Raw genomic sequence first — 27,386 nt, 5'->3', positions numbered from 1 at the left:
GTATCAAAACTGTCAGAAATGACACTCACCAGACGAGTACCTACTGAGTTAGTTTCTGTGGCCTGATACAGCAAAACCAGTAATTCCAGAGAGATCACTTTTCAAAGATGTTTCTGGTCACAATCTAAATTAACTCGCTGGAACTGCATTAGAGCCTTCAAACAGGATTTGCAAGTGCCTCTATTAATGATCTGCTGACACATTTATTAGGGTATTTAAAAGCAAGCAGAGCTCTTTGGTTTTCTTTTTTGATTTTTGTTTTGGTTTTGGAAATGGTACATCTATATTAACCCTAAAATAAGTACATGGTTTACTTTATTTCCTGGGAGAGCTACGTTGTATGACAACTTCAGGGTTTTTCACAACACCTTTTAGCACAGGCCACAGCTGCAGGAAGCAATCCTGGACTCATCTAGATATAGTTTAGATAGAAAGGTAACAGCTCCTACCCTTACCAGGGAAAAACATCACCAGTTTCAAGTGCATAGAAACCCTATTTCAGACAACAACCCAGTCTCCTGTTCTACTCAGAACATATTAACACTGCTGACAGTATCGCGCACATCTTGAAACCCTACAGAAAGAGCTCCCAACCTCTGAGGCCCCACTGCTCTCTGTGCCAGGGAGGACTGCTCCATCATCCATCTATTCAGCCTTTTTGTTTCTCAGCCTCAGCTGTGCTTCCTTCTGTTCCCTGCTCCACAACAGATGGGCTTTGCCAAGGTAACCAGTGTGCCCCATAGGAGCAATGGGGTAAATATGTGAGTTACAGGCTGGGCTAAGTCAAAATTTCAAGGAGAAGGGCAGTCTATACCTGTTTAGCAAGCACTTTCATGTGAGCGACACTTCCTCGGCAGTAAGCTTCAAGTATCAAACCGAACTGCACTGAAACGGCGGGTATGTGAACCTCCGACCTAGAAGAACAGCTGCTCATCAGATCACAGCATTTCCACATTAGTGTGCTTCCAGTCCTTAAAATGAAAACAAAACTGCCCCAACAAACCAAACCCCTCTGCCCCCAAACTTATGGTTCAGTAGATAAAACAATGAGGCAAATCTCTTCAGAAATAACAGAACAACTCTGTGCTGAACACAATGAAAACTGGGTGGTTCCAGTGCATGACACCTCTTTCAAGGTCTGGGACTGTTCTGGAGGTAGTAATGCTAGGAGATGGCAAGCAGAGATTTGGTTTCAGGAACCCTTTTTATTCAAGCAAGTAATACTGATAAGTCATAGAAGACGAGATCGAGATTCAGGGCTGATGTTAAACCTTGTGTTCTCAAAACTTTTAATGGAAAAGTCAAAACGTGCCTGAGGCGGAAACAGTTTGAAACAAGCCACTGAACCTCAGACCAGAGCAAATTATCACCCAAAACGTTTTCATGTTGTACTTGCACTTTTTACTTAGAAGTATTAAAATTTGTACTTTGAAACCAGACTAAACCTACACTCCAGTCTGCAAGGTGTCTGCCATTCACAGAACTGGGCACCAAAAGTGCAAGGATACATAAAACTGCTTTTATTTGCTGTCAGAGACTCTCAAAGATAATATAAATTTTTCCCAACTGTGAGATATAAATATTATACTTTCACTGCGCGCACAGCCAAAATAAACACTAAAGTTAGATACAGAAACGTAACTTATCCAACTTTAGAGCTGAACACAGTGTGGAATACTTTCATTGAACAGTGTAGCACAAACCACTGTGATATTTTTAATTATAGGCTTGCTCTGATCTATAAATGCCAAAGGAAAAGAAACATAAAGAGCCCTTGTAGGGGACTACGATGAAGGCTTGATTCAAAAAATCCTCAAGAAATCCCATTTTCTTGTGCAATCAGGCTCAACAGTTTCAGAAAGATGCAAGAGAGCTCCTACCTTAGATGCCAAAACAACATCTGTCCTATCCTCCTGTTAGCAAGTGCTCTCTCTAGCAGAAATCTGGAGAGAGCGCAGTCAAGAAAAGGTTCGTATTTCAGGACTTGCACAAGTTGAAGAAGATACTGAGAGAGCTCTTCATCACTAGAAGGAGGTACATAAAGGCAGTCAGTAACAGAGTAACGAGATTAACGACGTTCCAGTCAGATGCATGGGACAAAATACAGCGATGCCAAACTGGTTTCAATAGTAGCGTCTCCCAATAGCAAGTGTCACATGGAGAAGGACAATAATATCCAACTCAGTGTACGTTATTCCTCCCACGGGATCTTAAGGCCCTCGGACCTGCAAGTAAAAATCTCATGATCTGTTATGGCCTTTCACAAGATCAAGACCTCAGCCTGGGTGCTGGGTTAATTGTCCAGGAGATTAGTTATTTCAAATCATTTTAGACTTGGCTCCCTTTGACCACTCATTCTCCAACCGAGGAACCGGACCTTTGAAACCATAGAGAGAACCAGTTAAAACCCAGCAGACAGCACGGTGGGCATGGACAAGAACTGGGAATGCCTGTGGGCCCTTATCAGAGTCACTCAGCTCACAGAGCAGAGGGAGAGGCGCATTTCCACCACTGAAAGCAACCCAGTTAGCCTGTCTTTAAAGTCCCTGCCTGTCAGTTAATAGGTGCTAATTTATTGAGATACACCTACAAAGCCTTTGGCTCACTTAGCCAAACTGCTTTGTTTGGGGTTTTCTGTTTGGCTGTTGGTTTTTTTAAACGTTAAGTACCACCAACATGAAGGTTTTTAGAAGCTAAGGAGAAGTGCATAATCCCTGAGAAACCGAGTGTCCAAACCACTCCTGCTTCAGAAGGGCAAATTTACATCTTTATATTTACATATAAATATGTACATACCACTTATTTACATATTCTGACACAGTCCATACCTTGGAAAAACCTCTATGCTCACCGACTCCTTCAAGCAACATTCTGACATAAAAATAATTTCAATAGTTTTCTTCAAAATCCTGTATTCCCCTCCCCTCCAAGGCCCCTCTCTCACTTAACAACCACGTTACTCTAGAACAAATGTGAATGTCCCTTGACTTTTTACACTACAGTATCTTTTCCCTTATAAAAGAGATGCAAACATTGAATTCTTTCATTGTCTCTATCTTACTCTGAAAAACTTCAGTAACTTGGTATAAACTTTCAATTATGCTGTGTTGTATTTATTTTTGCCTACTTTTTTAGGATCACATTTTGGTTACAGATTTTTAGGACCACCTTTAGGTTACAGGTTTCACCAGCTGCCTTCAATAGGCTTTTTCAAGAAGCTGAATACTGATTTCTGATCCCCAACAGTTTTGCTTCAGAGTCAGAACTAAGAATACTGGAAATCATTCCAGATGTAACGATTCAGTACTATTAGGATCACCCAGCAACTAAATTGCTTGTTTGCATTTGAAAGAAGTCAAAATATTTTTTTTTTACCCCAAAAATCTAGCCTTGAACATTAAAAAAAATTAATCATTAAACTATTCAGCACAGAGGATTCAGAATTCAAGGACAGGAAATCCAGTAATGCTGCAAATGGCAGCGTTACACAAATCTTGCCCTAGGTTACACTGAGGAGCAAAATTCCATGTGACAAAGGAAGAACTGCATAGCAAAGGTTACCGTGAAGAACAAACAAATCAGTAATTCTGGGGGTTTTATTGTTTGCTACAGCTTACACTGCTATGAAACAATGCAGCCAATACCTGGCACCGCATGTGAGCTGGCTGCAGGGCAATTTTTGTAGTATTCAACACCCTTTGATATTAAAGCGTTCTCTGCACTGTCTTGCTCTCCCTGTGTTGTGGAAAGGGGTCCGCACACAGCCCTCCTGAGGACAAAGGGATGCTGCTGTTGTCCCAGCAGCACAGACAACAATGAACACTGAACACAAGATGTCAGAGTAAGGTTTTATTTGGCTAGCAGTTTATTTATTTATTATTTATTTGACTAGAAACCGGACTGCTTTATTTGGTGATCTACTGATGGCAGGCAGCGCATTTTAAATGCTTCCTCTTTGGGTTTTTGGTTTTTTTTTCCTGTAGATAAACAGGACACAGCTTTTCACCCCAGAAACCCCTGCCTGAGATGATACAACATACTCACCTCATTTGCCTTAAACAGCCCACTGCGTATTCTCTCACGTACTGGTCCGGGTAGTTGAAATCCAACAGTTCTAAGGCTTCTCTAGGCAGCAGCTTGGGCCATATCTGCAGGAGAGCCTGCAGCTGGTTTAAAGAGACAACTATTAGGTTACAAGGAAAGTAACTCTTTGAGAAGGCAGATTGGTATAACTGCCCATAAAAGCACTCACACTAACAGAAGGACACTACAGACTGGTCTGGAAGAAAAGAGTGAGAAATAACAAGTGGGCCCACTTCTGATTCTTACCTTTTAAAACAACCCCAAACAAAGATCAAGCAACATCAGGTATGTATGGCTTCGACAGAGCTCCAATAAGATTCTGATTATGTTTTGTAAATGATTTTATAGATACATACATATTTTTATAATGGTAAAACTTTTCAGTATTAAAAAAAACCTTTATTAAGAGAGATCTTTGCCAAAAATATTTCTCCACCTCAGCTGATGGAACCTTCCCCCCGCTCCACTGATGAGTCAGGTTAGATATTAAAAAAAAATCCCAATTCTGAAGACAATGATATGCTGGAAAAAAATACAGAAAACCCTGACGTATTATTTTCGTCTACTAAGAAGAAAAACATCTAGAGGTCTCAAACTGAACTAGTTTTATCAAATTTTAACCAATCTCCCTGTTGAGGGTGTATTTTGATGTAGGTACAGGGCTGCATGACCAAAACAGCACACCACTACTTGAAATAAACAGGCTCCAATATGTGCAGTGTCTCAAAAGCACAGCACTGTTGCTCTCTGGAGGAACAAGGTGTACCTCACGGTAAAAATCTCCTTTCCTACAAACTGGGGGCAGGGGAAGGAGGGAGGAAATTTTCTGTTGTTTAATGATGGCCAAGTTCTGCCTAGAGAATAAATTCTGCCTGTAAATTCTTGTAACAAGTTCTGCCCCCCTATTACACTGCTAGGCGAGCAAGTCTGGACAGTAGTAAGAGCAAACACCTTCACAATTCCTTCAGTGCAATTATTCTACTAAAATATTGCAACTCAATGAAAGCTTGAGTGAAATCAGCGCAGTAAATGATGCCAGAAAACTTTAGTCCATTGTACATAACCGTAGAAATCACTGAACCAATAAAGATGCTCTACAAACCTTAATATTCTGTTTCTAAAAAAACCTTACTACTTTCAAGCTGCTTTAATAGAAACAGGAATATAGTTATTTAGTTCATTTTTCTTATAAACAGCTGGCTTCTTGTTGGTCTGGGGTTTGTGTTTGTTTGGGTTTGTTAAAATTTTTGCCTTAAGTGTCAAGACTTTTACTGGAGTGCTTACAGCTAAACACGCATTAATAAAAATGCTATTACTGCTGCATGCATGCAAGACAAATATTGCAACATACAGCTAGTGTTTATTTATATAATATTTCATTTTCATGAGTGGTAAATGATGAGTCCTGATAATTTTGGAATTAGTAAAATTCATGAGTCTGCCTTTCCCTACCTAAAAAGGTAACTGGGAATACTCACTGTCTGTGCACTACAGAAATAGACCATGCTTGCTGCCAAAATCAATATTAAAATATAAACCACAGTATTGTCTATACATGAGCAAACATAAACACTACGTTCTGTCCAGCAAGTAGACAGTAACAAGCAAGATGACTACATACATTCAGTCATCTGTTTAAATAAAATGCTTTTTACGTATTTTTTAATATTCCTAAATTTAAAGGACTTTGAGCTCTCAGCTAATACCCATACCCCAAGCAACTCCTCAAACCCCTGCTACCAAAGGCCATATTTCAAAGCCCCTAGCAAGAAATCAGAATGTTTTCCTTCCCATACTTTAATGACTCAACAAATACCTGCTTATATTTTTACAGCTCGTATTTCCAGATAACAGTAAATTCAGAAGCACATAATGGAATTACTATGGAGCAAAGGATCCTCACATGTGAAAGAACACAAGAGAAACCAACTGAGCAAGTAACGTGTGGGTGCTACCTCTAGCATACACTCACGTAGTGTTCATACCACAGACAATGAACTAGAATGAAATTCCAGTTATTGTTATAAGCTCATAGCGCACACACCTCTAGCTGATAGAAAGGATGTAATGAAAAATAAACTATGCTGCAGGCAAACTAAGATTCTGATTGATTGACTAGATAATCACAGAAGTCACATGGTGAATAGACGGAAGCCAAGTTTTCATGGAGCGGCTTCTTTTACTTCCAAGAACACCTAGCTTGTAATAGGCGAAGGTCAGAACACTGCGCTGGAACAGGAATTTATACCATCAGATAAGCTTTCACAGAAGAAGAAACTTTAGTTTAGAAGTTTAAAAGGGAGACTTGTGGTAAGACAAACACTCTCAGCCTAAGAGCCCACAAGAAGCTCTTGACTCCTGAATTGAGTCCAGCATTTTTCCCCCACCATTACTGTCCTTTTCTCTTACCTGAGCAACATCTTCAAGTTTGTTCCATTTTAAAGAGAGCAGCAGTTTGGGCAATGATTGTGGAAAATTTTCACGACAGTCGTATCGCAAAGTCCAAATAAGATCCATTTCATTTTCACAGAGTTGAGATAAAGGATCTCTTTCCATTATTTCTTTTAGCACAACATAAAACTTCTTACCACCTCGACCCTAGAAAGTGAGAAACATATAATGTTTTGATATGTTCACTAAGATGCTTAGATGTTAGCTCAAATACTAGAAATCCTACAGCAGCAAGAACATCAAACAAAACTCATGGAAGACAGAGAAATGACTGCTATGCCTTCCTTTCTGATTTCTTAATCTGTAAAAACCATAAGGAATAGATTAAAAAATCCAGTGCACAGAAGTTTCTGAAAAAAACAATAAAACTTTAGAGTTAATGACACTAGATGGCAATATTTCTATTTTCCAATTCTAACACAGAGAACTTTTCCTTTAGGGTGCAAATACTTTCTCCTTTTGCTTTTCAAGTAAGCAAACTCAATATACAGATCTATTTTTTTTTAATTAAAAGCCAAAAACCACTTTTCCAACAATAAACAAAGGGAAGCATATTTGCAAAGTAGACAAGGCTTTTTTGTCCTCTAATCCAGACTCGTCTTTTCCAGATATCTTACTCCATATTATATATTTCATGTCTCTGAAACATTAACCTTAGTGCTGATTCTGTAAATCAGTTTGTATGAATGAGTCCTGACACTGGCTCAGTTAATGCCTTCTGTCTCCAGCCGTGCCCGCAAGGGCAGAAATCAAAGCAATGATATGGGCAACAATAGTACTGAGTAAATTAACAGGAGACAAAAGCAAATGATTCTTCTTGGTAGGGAGGCAGTAGCTGAAGCGAAAAAACTAGTTTCAATACATATCTTGAAAAACAATATAGCATGCTCTAAAGAGCACGAAGACAACTTTATTGTTACAAAGCTGAAGAAGTTTCTATGTAACGTTAAGGTCTTTGCATTAGTGGAAAACTATAAAGGAAGGAAAGGTCAGGAGAAACAGTAGTCAAAAATCAACTAGGATCACAGCAGAAACAAACAGCTCCCACTCTGCACAGGTTTCCCATCTGACAAAAAGCACTCCTGCTGCACACAGAACTGAAGTTCAGTTCCTGCAAACGGTAAGTGCCCAAGCCTTGCAAGTATAAATTCTGTAGGAGTGAGTAGACTTTAAAAAGCCAGCTGAATTGCAGTACTTGTTTAGTTAAACTGATTACATCCTCTGTTTCCGTACCAAAGTATGGGAACAGCCCTGACAGTAAGGTGGTTCTTGTATCTGAAACTGTCAGTCTTTCAAATTACAAGGCACAGTACTATCCAGCTGGCACACCAGGAAGATTCCCAATTAATTGTACACCAAATTGTTTGCACCCAAAGTCACACAGTTTTCACTTTTCCTAAGGTCTTCAGGCTCTTTGTGTTGCAACTGACCTGTTTCCAACGAACTACTTTATTCTTACCAAAAAAACAGTTAATACTGTTGATCCAACTATGCTTTCACCATCTGAAATAGTTATGTCCTGTATTTTTGTATATAATACAAAGAAAGTGTGTTCAAATTTTATTCATGTTAGAGCAACCTAGTTCCTCAAGAAGAGCATCTAACCACATTTAAGAATCATCTTAGAAATCAATGACCGGCTTTGAGAAAGCTTATCTGGAAACATCTGACAATCAAGCAAATCATCATACTGGATAAAACAGCAATTTTCAGCAATACTTTTTATGCTGCTTAGGTATCTTTTACAGATCCAGGTCTAATATAATCTTTGCTGCATTGCAAATCCATTGAGTATGGGAAGCAACTGTGCTTTTTGATGGAACAAACCCAGCCAAATAATTCAAAATATATCAGAAAAAGTGGATATATACCTGAATTTTAAGGCAGTTCAAAGAGAACTGCATAAGAAAAGAGTAAGCAGAACTGTCATTAATTGAGCAACTGACTTATTTCTAGATTGATACAGAAGATAAAAACCACACACATGACAAAAAATTAATTTTAAAATAGCCTTTAGCAGACGCTTACCGCCATTGCAGCATTGTCACTACTTCTTGCAATCTCAGCTGCCTTTTCAAGTATCTGTAAAAAGATGTTTTTAAACACACCAGATTTAGAAACAAATCTGACTGCATAGAAATAATGCTCAACTCCAAGTTACTTTGGCTTCTAATCACAATGAGTAGTTAAACACAGATGTAAATACAATTCTCCAAAGGCTATTCCGCACACTGGTGCAACCAGCAGAGATGTGTTGGAACGGTGACTGCCTGAGCTAATCAGACAGCTGAGCTGGTCAGGCAGGTGTATCTGCAGCCGACAGATGCTGCTGCTTACAGGTACAATTCATAAAGTGAAATATCAATTAAGCAAGATGACTAAGGAACTACATCTCCTCTCCCTCAGAAGCCTGCCTCTGCCATCGCCCAGGAACACACCACCAACCCCAGGCACAGATTCAGTAAGACCTGTGCTGTCTTTATCAGGCGTACAAGAAACAATAAGCAGACCATGAATACCCAGCAGCTAATATCCTTAAAGAGGTATACCAACTTGTTTTATTTCTCTGTGTGAAATGTATATTAATATGATGGATTATATCTACTTGGCTACAATGCTTCTTTACCTACTGTGCATGAAAACATGCACAAACTCCCCCACAACATCCTAATTCTACGTCTGATGCTTGCTTCCTTGTGCTTTTTAGGGTTACTCTGTTTGCAAGTAAACTCTGAATGTTTCTGCAAGCCCAGCTCTGCTCAGCAGAGCCACGAACCCCTCGGGGTGCCAGCAGCACTGACCATTAACCAGCCCAACACACGGCTCCTGCATTACACAACAGTTTCTTTGCCAGCTGCCAAGGCACATCTACTCACTTGGCCCCAAACACAGTGCGCTGCCAGCAGATTGATGCTATGATCAAAAAGATTAATCTATTTTTGCACATTACATTTCTTCAAATAAAGACTTGGCACCTGATTCTCCATTTTCTTGGCAGAAATAAGCAACAACACTGGGAAAATCTGAAGCAGGCATACACCAAGCAAGTCCTATCTAGACAATTTTGAAGAACAGATTCTCAGCGGGTGTAGTTCAAGCAGCTGCAGTGTTATTCCTGATTCAGCAGCACCTTTAGCAGGAGAATCTGTTTTAACAGAAGAATACTGCCCTAACAAGGAGGAAAAACCAAACAAAATCCAATTTAAAAAAAAAAAAAAATCAAAACACAGTCCCATCGTGTTATTTGATTTTGTTTTGCTCACTCTTAAAGCCAGGATCCTTCTTTGATCAAGCTGAAAAAGCTTAGTGGTTTCAGTCTTTGTGTTTACAATCCCCATGGTGCAAAACACTCAAAAAAAATTCAGACTAACGTATGCATCAGCTAAACCTTGTCCTTTCAATGCATCATTAGCAGTTGTTTTAACACTTATTTAAGTATTCATTTCCTAGTCTTAGCCTTATGTGTTGGCTTGTGAACAACTTGCTCTCCAGTGCTCACACTACAGACATCGCCATGTGTATTCCAAGTACACCCCTCCTCTCTAGACAAACATCCTGATCCAGAGCTGTAGAAAATAGCAGGGCAACTTACATGAACCTAGATGGAGAGCAGACCTCAAGAAATCTATTTGCATACAGTATTAAGAGCTTATTTATCCTTAAAAGGATTTTAGCTCACAGAGGAAAGAAGTGCCCCAAAGAGCAGGTAACACACATCTGTACAAAGAAATAATAGATCTTTATAGACCAAACGCACCCTGAACGTTTCCAGAATGGCAGGTAAGTTTAGGTTTTTGTAAGATCATTGATACTGGAAACTGAATCCAATTCTGACCCTCCAGAGGCTATATAAATAGTATCTTTAAAAGCACACTTCTTCAAAATACTACCTGAAGACCCCGAAGCCAGAGCACTGGCCCTTGCACACACTGGCAGTTTAAAAACCTGTGGTACGTTAACTAGAAGGAAAGAATGGGGGATTCGGTGCTGAAAGGCAAGGAGCAATAGCTACTTGCACATAAGCATTCCTGACTGCTCTCTATGTCGTACCTTACCTTATCAAAGGGAGGGTAATTAACAGGCTGTTTGGAATATTCTTGAAATCTAATGTGCAAAGCTGTTGCGTTTTCAGTGTAAGGGTTAGTCTGGACGGTTCCCATTGGATTCAACATTTCTTCAAGCTCATCTGAAACATTACACAGAACGATTCATGTTACAGGCCAGGCATGCATTCAAATTAAAACACATGACAGGCAAAGACACAACAAGAAATATGTTTTGCAGCATAATACTTCTACAAAACCCGGCATTTCCAGCATAAACTACTCACACCTCTGTGTGGATGTGATTTTCCCTCCACAAAAGACAGAACTTTTGGGATACTATTTCCAAGCAGACTCTTGCTATTCCTCCTTCCTGATCCACAATACTGTCAGGAAAGGGATTAACCTTTTATATATATATATGTATATATGTATATATCTCTCCACATAAAAAATACAGGTAGTAAAGAGATTATGACAGGACAGTAAATGTAATGCACGCAGTACATATTCTACTATTTGACACTACTCTTCTTTACCCTTCCAAGTGTTTGAAGTTCAACTCTCAAAAGTTAAACCTTACCAGGAAACGATGACCAGCTGTGCAGTACCAGTTCTCCACTCTTCAACTGTCCTTTATAATCAAACACCATCGTATTTACCCAGGCCACAGGATAATGCTGTTAAAGGAAAGAATTTTCACATGGAAACTAAGATATCAGTGAATATTATTATGCAGCAAGCACTACAGTATAAGGAAAACTGAGAGGCCTGCGGTTTTTAAACAGTGACACCTTTCAAAAAGGCAGTTGAAACACACGCGTAGTTTCCGGTACGTACTCCAGTACCACTGAGGACAGTGAGAATTCTAAAGGGGTCACTCTGCCAGAGTCAGAATAGACGTGTCCCTGAACGCAAGCCTTCCCCCAAATGCAAGCCTAGATGTTAATTGTTTTGCCTTTTCCCAATCACATCTGCTTCAGAGTTCAGAACAAAGCTGACCTTTCAAAATACAATGCTTTAAGCAGCTATTTGCCCACAAGCTTAAGACCAAATTTTCTAGTTCTTTTCTCAATGTCTGAGAAGCATGAAAGGTATTCCATAGCAAGATCTGCAGTTCTTAATACATACGCTCTTTTTAATTTCTTTTCCCCTTTGCATTCTTGACCACTAAAATGGGGACAACGGGAGATTTCATAGAATCATTAAGTTGGAAAAAACCTTTGAGATCATCAACTCCAACCGTATTTTTCAGCAGTCGTCTCAACAGAATTCAGAGGTTCACTGAAGAAAGACAAATGAAATAGTTACCACTTTTCCTGCTTTCCTAATGGTTTGGTATTTGGAAGGATTCATCGCCTTGGTGGACTTTTTAGTTTTCATCTTATCCATGACAGCATAGACTGCAAAGCAGAGCCTTGCCATTCTTGGTAGATCACAGACATTTATTTCAAACTCAAGTACTTCATTCCAAACGTGGTCGCTTCTCCCAGATATTTCTGTGCTTACAACAGTTTTACAAAGGAGTTCTGTACCATGGAAAAGACCAGCCCTAATGTGAACCTGCAATAAAGAAAGGAGAAGTTTTAAGCTTGCTACAGAATCTACAAAATTCTCCATAGAATACGATGCAGAACACACAAATACGCTTTTCATCAATATCTCAATCTTAAAATAAATTTGAATTTTGAGGTTTTAAAATGAACCAAATAATTGAGAACAAATCCTTTTTACTTTGCTCTTCGTGTTCTCGGCCAAATCAAAATATATTTTTTTTAAATAACGTTTGCTACCATTTTTTCCGTACTGAATTACTTATATAACAACATATGACTAATAATAATAACAACTTCTCTGTAGAAACAAATATAATATCTGGATATACAGATCCTTTTAACAACATGCCTAACAGAGGAAATCATAGGAAACAAACAACTTAGCAGAATGAGAAATGTAACACTAATTTTCTAAATACAAATTCAAATCTCCAGGAAGAATCAATTTGCACTTCTAACTGAGAAAAGTTCTGGGTTTTTAGCTTAAGAAAAAAAAAATTCTTACTTAAACTGTTTCTAGAGAAGACACTGCTGACCCTCACATCAGAATCACCTGTAATAACAACATAGATAATTCCCAGGAATTCTGTTTGTTTTTAGTGCCCAGAAAACAACAAACCCAGCTAGCTTGAACAATAACAATAAAAATAAGGGACAGAAAAGGAAAAGGGCAAGGAGAGAGAGAAGCTGGAGTTATTAGCAGTGAAATTCAAACACATCACAGGCCACTGCTAACATGTGACTCATTTCTGCATTTTAGTTTAATAACATGTGCACAAAAAATGGCATGTTTCCAGGTATCCACGCTCTTGGACAGTTTTAATAAGGGTGATAAGGAGGAAAAGAAAGTTGAATCATCTGGTTTTGCAGATGTCCCTTACCACAGTCACAGGGGCTCAGGCAGTAACACTAGCTCTGGCTCACTTACCCATGCAGCACAATGTAGCACTGCTGATGTACAAGCAGCTTGTAACAATAGTTTTGGGGGAAAAAAATGCATGGAGTATCCCGAATAAAGCACCAGAACAGCAAAACTTCAACAGTAATTGAATCTCTTCCTAATCTACATGATTGTCAAAGTAATTCATTGATTGCCACGTAAAATGAAGGAACTGAAGCTTGTTGTGCCACACAGGCAAGAGTCTTGTAAGGTCCTAAAGTAGTCGTGCGATACATTCCCATGTGCTAACAACCTGTGGTCTGTAGAGCAGGCAGTAGCCCAGCCGTGGACATTTCTGCAGGAAATGATACTACAGCTTATTTTTGTGTTTAACACATTTAGAAAATAAAACACAGGTTGCACGGAAGCGTACAGTCCATGTTTGACACAACATATTCTGGACTACAAAAATACTTGATGTGCCATTGAAAATGTTTTAATATTTAACCTACTGCTGTTTGTCAGATGTTTATGACAGCTTAGTTTGCTTAAGCTTATTTCACATCAATACAAGGACTTCACAGATAGCCTTAAAAACCCAAGTACCTATGAACATTCATGTCATACTGTCTGTGATCATTGATAATGTTCTAATGCTCATATCCAACTTTAGAAAAAAAGTAATACTGTAGCAAAAAAACCCCAAGATTTTAACCAATGCTACCAATATAACTGGGAACAGGTAAAAACGCTTATCCTTTTGTTGAACTGAAATTATATGATTCTGAGTTCACTAAACATTGAAAATCCTTAGAGTGATAAACAGAATGTCTTCTGATACCAGGCACAGTTACTTACTTTGGCATTTTCTTCTGTATTTAGTTTATTACCCTTTAACAGAATAATCTTGAAAGGGTTGGAAATATCCCACACACTCTGAGGAGAAAAAAAAACCAAACACAAGGTCATTCTTAATTGAGACCTATTCTAAAAGCTAAGCATTTTAAGCAGAAGTCATAAATACAAACTAAAGAACATGCATTTTTAAAAATACAGATTTGAAGTCTTAAAAAATAAATTGGCTATCATGACTGTAAGAGCATACAAGATGCCGTAAAGGAAAAGAAGTTAGAAAAAACACTCAGCTGAAAGGGGTTGGGGATAACAAAATACATTGAATGCTACTTGCTGACAATTCAAAATAACCCTTCAACTTTATTGTTCAAGTGGAATATGCAGAGTGTGTAATAGAGCAAAGCCTGTCCACATTTCTTAGAACGACAGTATGTAAATTGAAACTGTGCTGCACAGCCGTAACTTAGCAATACGGGAAGCACCCTATTAAAAGAAAGTTAGATGCACACTATGGCAAAAGTTGCTATCATTGAGGTGGCAACACCACGCAAGGTATCGGGGTTAATGTGAGAGATCACAGACCACGACTGCCCAAACCAGCAGAGCCCGCACATCCTGTTGAAGTTGGAGAATCCAGTCTCTCTGGAATAACTTCTCCAGCTGCTGGTAACAGACTATTACCTGCTCTTTTGTGTTGTGACTGAAAGCAGAATCAATAACAACAGAAAGGAGACAGTGGAGGGAGGAGGAGGGTGTATGAGGTGAGGGAAGGCAAAAAGTTTCCCAAAAGCCTCATAATTTCTGATGTAAACCTGCTCACAAGCAACAGGAGGCTCTGAGCAGATCCAGGTGACCATTACTGGAAAACAGCAGTAGCAGCACAAATCCCAGGCACAAGTGATTTATATTCTGCAAGTCACTGTTCCTTTTGGGTTTTAGACAGTCTCTTATCAACTTACAGTTGTTGTTCTTGTTTTTTTTGGTGGCAGAGGAAGAGGAAGGTTGCATGATTTTCGGTTTATGGCAGCTTCTATGGCAATCATCTCCTGCTCGCACATTTTCTTTATAGTAATACACTCAACAAGAGTCAGCTGAGGAAGAGTCCTGTTCATCACACAGTTGCGTATATACTAAAAGCCCATGGAAAACAGTTATCAGCTATTAGACTATTTCTATGGTATAGAGGAACAAATCATACGCTACAAAGATACAAATTAAATGTCGCACATGTGTTTTACGGTTGGAAAGGGCTGCAGACATGAGTAGGAAGCGTATTACCATTCAGCACAGCTGACCATCCAAGGTCACACTTTGGCCAAGACACCAGAGAACTGTTACGTTAAGTTCCAAAGAGCTTTATGTACCTGAAACTGAATTAATGGATGATCACCAAAAACATACTCTAGCCTTCCGCTAACTTGCAGGACATAGTCAGCAGGATCAACTTCCTCATCTTCTCTTCCATGGATAGTCAAACGTTTTCGGATTGCCAGCTCATTCAGCTTGATGGGGTTCATGTTAGGAGACACCTGAAAACTAAACACATCCTAACAAAACACAAACAGGAATACTGAATGCCAAACTTGTCATAGTCAGACATACAAAGCTTAAATCAGAGCACACAGAATAATAAAGCTAGAAATACTTAACTGTTAAAGCCAGTCTATTTTAAAGCATACAGTTAATCTCTACATCTTCAGTGCAATCAGAGCAAGAGCCACCCTAAAAGCTGCCAAATGGTCAACTCCCAAACATATCAGAAATACTTCTAAGAACACAGAACTTCATCTAATTGATTCAGCAGTGACAGACAGACTTCTAGATCAGGCTATTGATCTATGACAGCTTTGTAGTTTGGAATGTGAATGAGGGAGACACTGAATCACTAAACATATTTCAAGGTATTTAGAAGTACTAGGTGTGTTGATTTTTCTTCTTTCTGGCCACTAGGAAGTTATCCTCTTTCAAGGCATCATTGCCCTCAGAAGAAAAACAAAGCTTCAAGTACTAAAGCAGAAGAAACTGTTAACGTGATTAATGTACAAACACACCATCTCATTTGGAGGCAAACAGAAAAGAGGTAGCAGTCAATAGCCGTAGCATTCTGAACACAAGACAGAAAAACTACAAGAAAGGAAACTTAATCAAACGCTTAGAGGCTATCCGTATATTTCCAAATTATCTCTAATTCTGATGTGTTCTAAAAAGGTAAAAGGCAAGAAGTTACTTTCTCTTTTAAATTAAAAAAAAACCAAGCAAACAAAAACCAGGTATAAATTCATTTAAAGTTCCTAATATAAAAGGCCTTCCGTGGCCATCACATTATGATCTGCACACTCTTATTTACAAAAAAGTTGATTCTGTGAGTTCTGGGGTTTTGTTTTGGTTTTTGTTTTTTTATTTATGCACACACACTCCTGAAGATGTAAGCATTTTAACGGTAGTTACTTACAAATGTGAAGCGTTATTTGGCTTACATTCTTTCGACTTCTGCTTTTTTCAAACAGAAGTTCACTGGTAAGAAGCCAAGCTGCCCTACTGGAAAATACCTAACTCTGGAAAATCAGGCAAAATGACTTGCGTGTTGTCGGTTTCTGCATGGTTCACAACAGCTTCCCCCTTTCAGAAAGCTGCCAAACTGTGAAGGCTTTCTTCTCCTATCATAACTGCTAGTGGGTAGACAGGGAAGCACATCTTTTTTTCCAAGGAAGGTGGTACTTTATGGCAGCTGCTTTCCTTCCATACTGTAGGTCTCCATACATTAAAAGCCACAGAAATGGGAGCCAATCTCTTTCTCTCGCTCCAGAGTCAATTAGGGAACTTTTACAGCAATCACACACATTCCAGGCAAAAAAGATTTTAATATTCCTTTCTGTCAATATTGCAGCATTCCTACTAAAAGAACACAATAGTCCCCATACCTTCTGATTTAATTCTCCTGACATGATTCTAGTACTCAATGCAAGTGGTAAAGCCTGAAACAGAGTTTACTGCTCTAAAATCAGCTCAAATTTGAACAGTTAACAGCCCTGAAGGTCAGAAACTGGCAGCAGAGGCATTCGAAATATTTGAAACGTCAGCAGCCCAAGCTATTACAGCGGCAGGCAAACACATTCTGCATCAGCATGAACTTCTGCACTGCTTTTGTCCCGTTATCACATGCATGTATATACACAATATTTTACTCAGAAGCTGACAAACACAGATACTTTCAGTCCTGGAAAACTGCAAGACCTCTGCTAAGCCAAAGACAACTGGAATTAGGTTTTGTCATAAAAATACCCATACATCCAACATCAGCTAGTGCTACTGGTGACAAAATTTAGTGTTTCCAGAGTCAGACTACCATTATGGATTTTGAAGTTTTTAAGTTAAAAAAGATAGCATCAGAAATAATACTGTTTTGTAAGTAAGAGCGGAACTATTAGAAAACCAGTATATCTAACACCTGGGTCAAAATGGACACCAAATATAACAGATACATTCACAGACTTGTGAGAATTTAGGGTTCCTAATGCTGATCCCTCACAGTTATCGAAAAAAACACAGTGCAAAAATGAATTAATGGGAATGCTGGACTCAAGGAGAATCACAGCAATTTCACCATCAAAATACTGAAGGTAAATCATTCCTGGTGGAAACTAAAGAGGTTTTTATTTTAAAAATAAGCTAATAAGGGGTTTGTCGGCAGAAACAAAAAGGTCACTCCAAGTGTCAGCTAATGTTTTATTGGTCTATATGCACCTCTAGCATAGCGAATACCAATTCATCTTTTTAAAAAACGTATTGCTCAACCTAATTAACAGACCAACCTCAAAGATGTTCAGCCTTCAATCACATACAAAGAGAAGTGTCTCGAATGTGGTGTTTTCCAATTCACCAGCATCCCGAGCCCAAAATTGAACGCTAGTGTGGCAATACAGCAACAGATGGCCAAAAAAAGTCCTGACTTTTAAATTATAGTTTAAGCTGTACACTTAAGTGAATGTGAAATAATATAGAATATACATGTTGTGCATTTTAACTTTAGAACTGTAATTTGACTTTAGAAGTTCAGTTCACAACTGTAGGTTTATGTCCTCACTTTCTTTCAGGTGCCAAGGATCCTGGTGAAAGAACTGGCATTTTAAAGCAACCGCCATGATTTCAGTATTCAATTTCATTTACATCCTTGATCAATCACAGGATAATTCCTATCTGGATCAAGAACAGTACATGAAACGTGATGAACAACCATTCCTACCTGGCAGTTATCAAAATGAACAGCCACTACAAGATTTCCGCCGTAGAGCTTATCCTGGAAGCTCTCTGGGATAACAGGTTCCTGTTCTGGTGGGTAAGTGTGCTTTAACCAGTCCATCCAGGAGAGACCCACAAGCGAATGAATCTTCTCCTCACTGATTCTCCGCATTTTAGCTCGGAAGTCATTCACTTCAGGATCTTGTAAGGCATCAAACTCATGGAGACCTGAAAGAATCCAAGCAAGCAAAAGGATACATACCTATACAATTACTGCCTGCCTATTTACCATCCCACTCAAAGGTTATGTAACTGATATCCCATCCAAACTGGGTGCTCAAAAGTCAGTTGGGTTCTACTTTACCCCGTACATCAGTGGACTTCCCAAGTTATCTGCATGATTCCCACGCAACCTGGCATGAGAGTTGAGTTTAACAACAAGAGTGAATGCCTCTCTAAGGCACCATGAAATGGAAAAGCCAATCTCATCCTCAATTTAGGACAGCTTGGAAAGTCCTAAGTCTTTCCTCACAGGAACAAATGCAAAGAGAGCACAGCAAATGCCTCCTAAAGACCACAAAGGGGAAGAAGTGTTTGCAAACTTATTTTTTTAATCCCACAGAAACATAGCATCATGTGTTTTGTTTAACACCAAAACTGAAGGACGGTAAATATACACATTTATCCTTGAATTTCTGTCATGATTAAAGTCTTCCACTCAAGTCAAAATGACAGGACTAAAACTTCAACCAATCCCAGACTAGTGGAGCTCCTTTTCCAAGATCCATAAAGAAGAACTACACAATGGAGAGTCCACACAGCTGCGATTTGTCGGTACTTCAGGAGGCACAGCACCTGCAAGCATGTATTTGTCTCCTTTCTCCAGAACTTTGAAGGACACAGTACAACACAAAGCGCTGAACACCTGAGAACACCACACTAGGTTTAGAGGCTGAGGCAGGAACATGCCAAGGTACAGAACAGCAGCCACAGATCCTGCACAGCTATAACAAGCAAAACATTCCACTGAAAAATGTGAATCTCTGAATCTGTCTGAATGGTTAAACTGGCAAATTGCTTCCATTGTTGGGGTTAACAAACAGGCAGACAGTGCACTTCTGAAATCTAAACAAAACCTGCAGTCTCAGAAAAGGACTAACAATGGCTCATTGTTCAGAAACAAGAGGTATGACCTCACACCACCCTGCCGATCCGGGTTGAATAACCAAGCAGAAGAGATTTAAAAGCTGAAAATTCTGAAATAACATCAAGAACAAGTTACTGTGAAACCTTTAAAAATAGCTTTTCATTGTTTGCTGAAAAATCAGTGCCACAATTGAGAGCAAAAACAAGAATCACATTGTTAATCAACTCAGAAACCACGTATAATACCACCATAATAATTTCTAGCTCCTTCTCTGTGTCCAGGTTGTTGTTAGGCTATTTATGATAACACTTTTCAGGGGTTATGCGTTCCTTAGCCTAGCAATAATATTATAGATTTTTCCCTCATCTAAGAAGATAAAATTTGCTCCTAACTGATGTAGTAACATAATATAGGCCAGGAACATGCTACAGAAAGCAGCTGTCAACAACTTTCAAATATTTCACCTCACGTATTTAAATTCATTTAAACTAGATCAGAATTAGCGTGAGAAAGGGAAATGTCAGGGAAATTCTTACCTTTTTTTCTTTTTATTATCTCTTTTCCTCACTGTTCCCTGCCCCACTAAGACCCTCACACAAAACAAAGTTTATCCTCATTTTCCAGAACAGTTAAATGTAATTACCTTTGCCTATAAGGACTCCTATTTTGGAATCCAACTTTTCTCCTGGATCACAATTCCTTGTCACTAGTTTAAGGACAGGAAGAAAGGGCCTAACATCACAAAGTCTCCGTGATTCATCCTCTAGCTCTTCATGGACAGCAGTCTGATTCACGCAGGAGAACATGTAGGAGTCAATCTCCATGAGGAGATGAAAGAGCGGATAGGCATGTGCCTGCTTCCATAATAGCTGCAAAGAAAATAAATACATGAAATAAAACAAAACAAGAAAGCCTGGACATGTCTTATGGCACTGAGGGTGACATTCATTTCCATTTATATTCTCCAAAGAACATGAGAATAACACAGTGGCTAACTTGGTTCATTTTTATCCCTATATATCATTCTGTGTTTACTTGGGCAGCCCTACCCCTTGCGTGGACACTGGTCTAGGATGGATGCGGTGCCACCCTGTTTGCAGGACGCCTGTGGGGCCACAGCTGGCACTGCAGTCACACTGCATGCAGGGATTTGGGAGGCAGACGCTCTCCACTCTGACCAGTGAACTGTCACTCTTCTCCATCCATTCCTAGGCCCACCCAGCAAAACCCCTCTCCCTCAGGACACAGCTAGACCTCCTTTCTCCAGGAATTCTTGTAGTATATAGACAAGAAGTTCCAACTATGTGACTCCTGAATAAAAAACTCCCCATTGTCTGGTTAAGGATTAAGTAATTTGTAAACTACAGGCAAGCCTGTAAGGCAGCAAGTTGCCCACAGAACACTGAACATTTTCCTGAACTAAAAGCTCAAGTAGCAGATCGCACCCTGGGTAACACCAATGTGCCAAACACGGAAAATATATCAAAACTTTAGTAGAGATCAAAATTGGAAGTAAAAAGAGCTCTCCCAACCTAAAAACCATTCAAACCTATCTGAGAGAATGTTTTTGCTTTCATTTTAAAAGTTTACATTTTATGGCTTTGTTTCTGAAGCTGCAAGATCAATAATGACATGGCAAAACCCACTACTCAAACTGAAGCCTTCTGCCAAACTGAAGATGTATTTTATAGATCCATACAATGGAGTCTGCCTTGAAAAACGTAATCCAGCATATTCTGCCTAACTGAGTGAGAGCTGGATCCAGCAGCTATCTTTGGTGTAGTGCAAAAATTCCAACTTCAAAGGTATCAAACCCCTCAATCTATTACTGATCCAGTTCTTCTCCAATAGCTAACCGCGTCAAATAAAAATCCGCACCTTTTTTGACCTGTCCTGAGCCGTCTAACTTCAGTTCCCAGTGAGTGGTGCTTACTACAGCCCTTCATGACTGTCGAATGTTAAAAGCCACGAAGCCCCTGAAGCCGACTTCCACTGAACACGGCCACCCCTCACCACCCAAAGGACTGGCCTAGTAGAACTGTGAAGCCTACAGGAATGAAGCACTCTTCAGTCCTCAAGTAACTGGCTACTTTTCTTCTTTTCCCTTATTGTAATCTTAACTGTTTCATGTACGAGACAAACTCCTTACGTTTGCTCTCAAGTCCACTATTTATATACCCAAGGGTCCACAAACTGGGGCTCGTCCCAGAAACGTGGCAGGAGCAAAGCCACTAACCCAGGATGCCGCCAAAGTCTTCCATTGGATTTTGCTTTCAAATACTGGGATTTCCATGATATAGTCCACAGTCAGGATCAACATTCCGCTTCTTTGAAAAGCAGCTCAGTATGAGCAGTGCCTGGTTGTGGCATATTAAGTTTCAGTCACACCACCAAGAGAAGCAGACAGCCAAGTCCAAGTTCCTTACTGTTGTCACTGACATGCTTGTTTTTTAAATTCTTCATCAGCTGAAATCACTATTCCATTACCTTACCCACCAACTAACCTGCAGTTGCCAGGTTACCCTTTTAGTAAAACAAACAACATTTTTTCCAGTCGGAATTATTTCAAGTATTTCAGTACAACACAAAGCTTATGTCTAAGATCACTTCAATTTCTAGTGGCATTCTGAATTCTTCTAAAATACAAAGTGGTCCACAGCATAAAAAGTACACTTCAATGTCTAGAAAGTTTCAAATCAGGAGCACAATAAATTGTATGAAGTTACCGCTGATAGAAAGAATTTCTATAAACAAATGAGTACCTACCGTCAGACTGAACAAGAATGGAAAAAAAAAAAAGGTCTTTATTTGCCAGGCAATGCAATAGAATGAGAAATCACACTTCTTTATTTTGTTTCAGAATTTTGTTATGTTTAAGGAGCAGATTACTTGGTGGTGTAATTCACCCACAACTTAATTCCACAGTAACTTGTCTGTATGCCCTCACAGGGCCATTATCTGATGAGAGGTCAGGAGATTACTCTTTAATAACTGTGGTTATTTCCTTACACGCTCCCCTAACCTAAACAATTCTGTGATTCGTTACAAATATAAGTTAACTTCTAAGTTAATTGATCGCTTGGTACTACCTGTTTAATATGAGATATGGTGGCATCTCGAGGGACATCCAGGTTGATGTAGATGCCAGTGGGCAACAGGAAGTCCACAGATACCGAGCCATCAGCACCAATCTGTGAATCCACTGCCCAGATGTCAAGGCTGTCTGTCACGGCAGGAGGCATTATGGAATCTCAATAATATCATAACCACATGGCCTAAGGGGGAAACAAAAAAAAATAAAAATCAATATACTTAACCTTCTATAATGAGAGACACATTTTAAAGCCTTTGGAAAGTTTACATAAGCCTGCTTGTACAGCTCAGTTTGCAAGTCTGGGGCCTCAAATGCCAGTTACTGCAAATACATAAGCACAGTTTTACTCTTTAATTCCATTTAGTACAATAAAACCACTTAGCTGGTAAAGCACTATCATTGAAACGTTTATATCACTAAGACAACGTAATAAGAGAAAAATCTAACTGACTAGAGGTTAGCTAAAACAATATTAGAAATTCCTTTTGGATCTTCTCTAAAACTATTTACCTGCACAAAACTCAACCAAATCACACTGCTTGGACAAAGCTCAGCAAAGCTTAATGTGAAACCACAGGATCGTTGTCAGAATTTTGTTTCTGCACATTTCCTGTCAGTTGTCCACAAATGTGGCCAGGGTGACATAATCAACTTGAAGAGTCAATATTACTAGCAGGAAAATCATCTTTAACTCTTTTAGAATGTGACATTTATCTCCATATGTTTTCACCCTTACAGAAAGATCATCCCCTACGAACTCAGCCTGCTGTGCAAACTGTCCTCACTGCAAGGCAGGGGGAACCTTTTGAGCCATCTACTTCAACTCACTATGCTGCATTCCTGATTACTTGTCCATCCTATTTCAAGATACTTTTATTTATTCTTAATGCTATCACTAGATTTTCTGATCTTCCACGTCTTACCTTTTGATTATCATTCTCTAAAGGTCCATTTTCCCTTCAAACCCTGTTCACAACAGTATTTACATTCCTCTTCATCCAGACAATGATTTCAGCTGTTAAAAGGATGGGAAGTGTCATAAAACACTCCTGTAGAGCATTTCTCCATTGAAGACTAGTTACCCCTACACCTTTCTAATTCTTGTTGGACATCACAAGATGTGGGAAATCACCATTTGTACAAAAATAAGCAAGAATGTGCTACTCCACTAGCACTGCAGTTTTCCACTACTTTTATCACTTCTTCCCTTCTCTTCTAGATCCCTTCCATGCTCTGAAATCAGGCCTGCCTGCTCAACTGAAGGCATTCCTCCCATTACAGCACCAGCAGAAGCAGCAGGATATAACCAATACCCCAGCATGCTGTTCTTCATACATCACAGAGCAGGTTCAAACTCGTCGGCAAAACCAAAATCATCACAACAGCTTTCTGAAATCCAGTTGCTACCACTGACCGCATTGCCAAAGTCTGCTCGATAAACAGTATTCTCTGCTTTAAGACACTAGGCAAAACCCATTATCAAAAGGTAACCCTTTCTACAGGTGCTACACATACCAAGGCATCCCTACATACGCTGCAGGAGCGTTTACACTGGCCATGTCATTGAATTACAGGTAATTACCATGCTGTGCAAACTGTCCAGATGCATGTGCATTTAGGAATACAGCTCTTCAATCCCAAAGCACCCAATTACCGGGAAATCTTTTTATATTGTACTCTAGTTGAACTAACCACAAAGCTCCAGGAGATCAACTACATCACAACAAAGGTGCTTCGCTCTCCTCCTTCTCCAGCTTATCCTTTTTCCTTTATAAAACAGCTTAATTTGGGAGAAGTCACACCACTAGTTACTCACTACAAACTTCATGACATGCAGGAGTTAACGCTTCGTTTAGAATTAATTAAAGTCGTTTGATGCTCCTATTTCACAGAAATTCAACTCTTAAAAAACGGTAGGCTTTTAGATCAAACAACTCGTTGCCATACACATGATCATCTTTACCTGACAACATAGATGCAAAAGTGCTATTTCAGAAAGTCTCCTTGTAATCCCTTGTTTGATAGCAACACCTTGCAATGAAATAAATAGGCAAACAAGCATGGATGTGCCTATCATGAATTACAGAATATGCCAGCAGCACAAAAATCAACTACTACAGAAGTATTTTATTAACAAGCTATTAATATTTTACACGTATCATAGAGGGTTGCTCAGTTCTGACTTCCAGTGATCATCATTGTTGAATAAATATTCCATTGAAACGAGCACTTTACAATACTCACAGCCCATCTCTGCCTTGTTCCTCTGTACTGGTTTCTATTCCTTCAGTTACTGTAAATGTATACAACTGCTCACCCGGCACTGGGGAAAACTGCGGAGATGAAAGCCTCCAGCAGAGACAGAGGGTTAGCGGCAAACACTGCAGCGTCCTTTAGCTTATCAGTCACTGGGGGAACAGCGGGTCCCACACCCGTGGGGAGCCCCGCAGCGCGCCCACAGCAGCCAGGGGGTACCTGGGCCGTGCTACTGTGAGCTCGCCACTTCAAAGCTGCTGTACCAATGTGATATTCAATCTATTATCCTGAAGGCTAATCAAAAAGAACATTAATAAAGGGAAAAGAAGCTGCAAGGAAGTTGATAAACAACAACATAACATGGTGTTAGAGGAAAATTCTGGCACCCTACTATCTCTCATAGCCCTTACTCTCCTGGGCTGCCTCACAGCACCAAGAAAATCTAGCATTTAGATTATTCTTTAAAAGAGATATTGTACCTTTGAAATGATGTCACCTACCGCTGAAATGTGGTCACAGTTCTCTTGGGATGAAATGTAAGTGTGCTATCCCAAACAGATGGCAAAAAAGCTGTGTGTGAGGAAGGAATCACTTATGCATGAAAAGGTCAATTTCCTTAAGAAATAAGTTTCTTTTACGCCATTTTTGTCCAAGAAGGGCATGCTTTAAGGACACACAAGTATCTACAGCTATTCAGGGTAAATACGAACCCCGGTTTATTTTTCTTTTCACTAAAAATATGAATATTTACATGAATGAAAATATAAAACTAACTCATTTTGATTATGCAAAAAAATAAGAGCATTCTGCTCCCCACATTTTTCCTTTATGTCCTGAATTATCACAACTGTTAGGCAGCACATTCGAGATAATCATCACTGTGATCATTACAGCCTTTGATTTCCTGCTTGCTTGTCATGTGGAAGCCAAGGGGCAGCGAGCACAGTTGTGAAGGGCCACCCTATGCAGCCACATGAGAACAGTGTTTAAACAATACCTTACTGTCCCAGACAGCCTGGATGACAATCTGACCACAGCAATTTTCTAGGAAACAGCAGCAGCAGCATATCACGTTGTCTAAACAGCAGAAACAGTAAGCACTTACACAGTACAATCCTTGTGATCATTTTTCTAACGACACAAGCATCCAGTACTACAAAGAGATGAGCAAGCCATAAAGGAAATATTTGAGGATAAATCACAGAAAAGAATCTAGCAGCAAAGATGGAACAGGAGAAGACTTATGTCCTAGGCAACTTAGGAGGCATTTTTAAACAAATCCAAGGAAAAATTCCTCCTCCTTTCTATTTGAAAGCGTTCTGATTTCTTCTGCAGACTCAGAAATCAAATATACACATTAGATCAGTGTGCCAGCCCATGGCTCTGTGGAACTACATTCTCTTCTACTCCTAAAACTGTAACCAGCCCACGGGTGCGGCCACAGCCCAGGAGCCTGCAGACACGCACGGCTGCTGCGCATCCAGGAGAGCGGCAGCAGTTTCAGTCTCGCACCAGACTCCTGTTCCACTGGCCTCCCCTGGATTTACACCGACTGCAACAGGGTCACGGCAGACACCAGCTTGGCTCTCCTGAGTCCCAGGTTCCTGCAAGCAGTTCCACCTTCCCTGCAGGTCGCTGAGGGCTCCCTACAGTCTGAAGTGCTGCCAATGGGAGAACAATACAGACAACTATGACTGGTTTTCCTTTAGTCGGAAGGACCTGCCTCACCCTGGGCCATGAAGGCAGCAAATCTGGAGCAGGGCTGGGGCAAGAACACTGCTGCTGCCCTCCAGCAACACTCACGCAGTGCAATGAGGGTTAACCTGGAATTGCAACCTAGGTTAACAGTTGAACGTGACAAGTGTAAGCACCTCCTTTGGGCAACTCGTATGTACTACCAGGAATGGTATTTTCTGTTCCCTAGACCCCACAGCAACCCTCTTTAAAGGTGGGAACTAACGCACTGACGATTAGTCTATTCTGTAGGTCATCTCATACCATGCCACTGAAATTCCTACTTTGCCCCCCGAAAATGAACCACTAGAGGTTCTGGCCTTTCACAGCTGCTTACAAACTTAAAAAGTAAATACAAATAACTTGATTAGAAGTAAATGCCCATATCAGCAAAGCTAAGATTGTTCCACCCCAGGAATGTCATGGTTATCTAACTACCACAGCAAAGACTTTAAGAATCCAAGACATCTACAGCGTAGCCTGGGAAGTTATTTTTAAAGATCATGTGGTACTATAAATATTTCCCAAGAGTTCAGTTCAACTGCCACATGAGCTGGCTCTATGGAATGGAAAATTAAGCTGTCCATTTGGTCAGGATTCCTCCAGAAATCAGAATAAAAATATCACCATTTAGTTTTCCAAAAATATCTACATAGAGAAAACAAGAAAGGCCTTAAATTTAAATGCCATTCCCTCCTAGTCCTCAGACTGATCCCGAGAGTGGTGTCTCAGCTAAAGTCTACATTCTCTTATGGTCCTCATGAAATATAGGTAATTTTTCACAAATGAGAAGAATTTAATTAGGTTTTTTCCAGCTTTATTCCTCTGCTGTACCCATGGTATCACCCGCTAAGTTCTTTAAATCCTGGCTTCCGTTTTTAAACCACAATGAATGGAGTTCCTACTTCGATATTAACGCCTCTAAATAAAAGGCCCAGTTCTCAAGAAATGTCAAGCACTTGAATTTTCAATTGATTTCAACAGGACTTAGAGATATGAAGAAACTGTAAACATGTTACCTGGTTTCAAATTAAAATTCCATTTGATT

At 39.7% G+C, this 27,386-nt stretch overlaps 1 protein-coding gene across 2 annotated transcripts in view; it reads right to left on the bottom strand.

The window, feature by feature from the left end:
* The window catches only part of PIK3CB (phosphatidylinositol-4,5-bisphosphate 3-kinase catalytic subunit beta), an 85,499-nt gene that overhangs the window by 14,909 nt on the left and 43,204 nt on the right, over positions 1-27,386 (bottom strand). Inside the window, exons 4-17 of one of the 2 annotated variants that reach the window (XM_069865401.1) lie at positions 22,344-22,529; positions 19,898-20,123; positions 18,112-18,335; positions 15,233-15,415; positions 14,828-14,998; positions 13,872-13,949; positions 11,889-12,140; positions 11,161-11,257; positions 10,590-10,720; positions 8,563-8,616; positions 6,493-6,681; positions 4,045-4,166; positions 1,881-2,024; positions 815-914 (exon numbers count right to left, since the gene is read on the bottom strand). In XM_069865401.1, coding sequence (XP_069721502.1) covers positions 815-914; positions 1,881-2,024; positions 4,045-4,166; positions 6,493-6,681; positions 8,563-8,616; positions 10,590-10,720; positions 11,161-11,257; positions 11,889-12,140; positions 13,872-13,949; positions 14,828-14,998; positions 15,233-15,415; positions 18,112-18,335; positions 19,898-20,123; positions 22,344-22,496 — 2,124 coding nt within the window. In that variant the 5' untranslated portion in view covers positions 22,497-22,529. Of the gene's footprint in view, positions 1-814; positions 915-1,880; positions 2,025-4,044; positions 4,167-6,492; positions 6,682-8,562; positions 8,617-10,589; positions 10,721-11,160; positions 11,258-11,888; positions 12,141-12,638; positions 12,656-13,871; positions 13,950-14,827; positions 14,999-15,232; positions 15,416-18,111; positions 18,336-19,897; positions 20,124-22,343; positions 22,530-27,386 lie in introns of those variants that run through there. The other variant, XM_069865402.1, reaches the window with a different exon arrangement.

Source organism: Phaenicophaeus curvirostris, chromosome 10, assembly GCF_032191515.1.
Source record: "Phaenicophaeus curvirostris isolate KB17595 chromosome 10, BPBGC_Pcur_1.0, whole genome shotgun sequence".
Lineage (NCBI taxonomy): Eukaryota > Metazoa > Chordata > Aves > Cuculiformes > Cuculidae > Phaenicophaeus > Phaenicophaeus curvirostris.
This window is presented reverse-complemented; position numbering and strand designations above follow the sequence as displayed.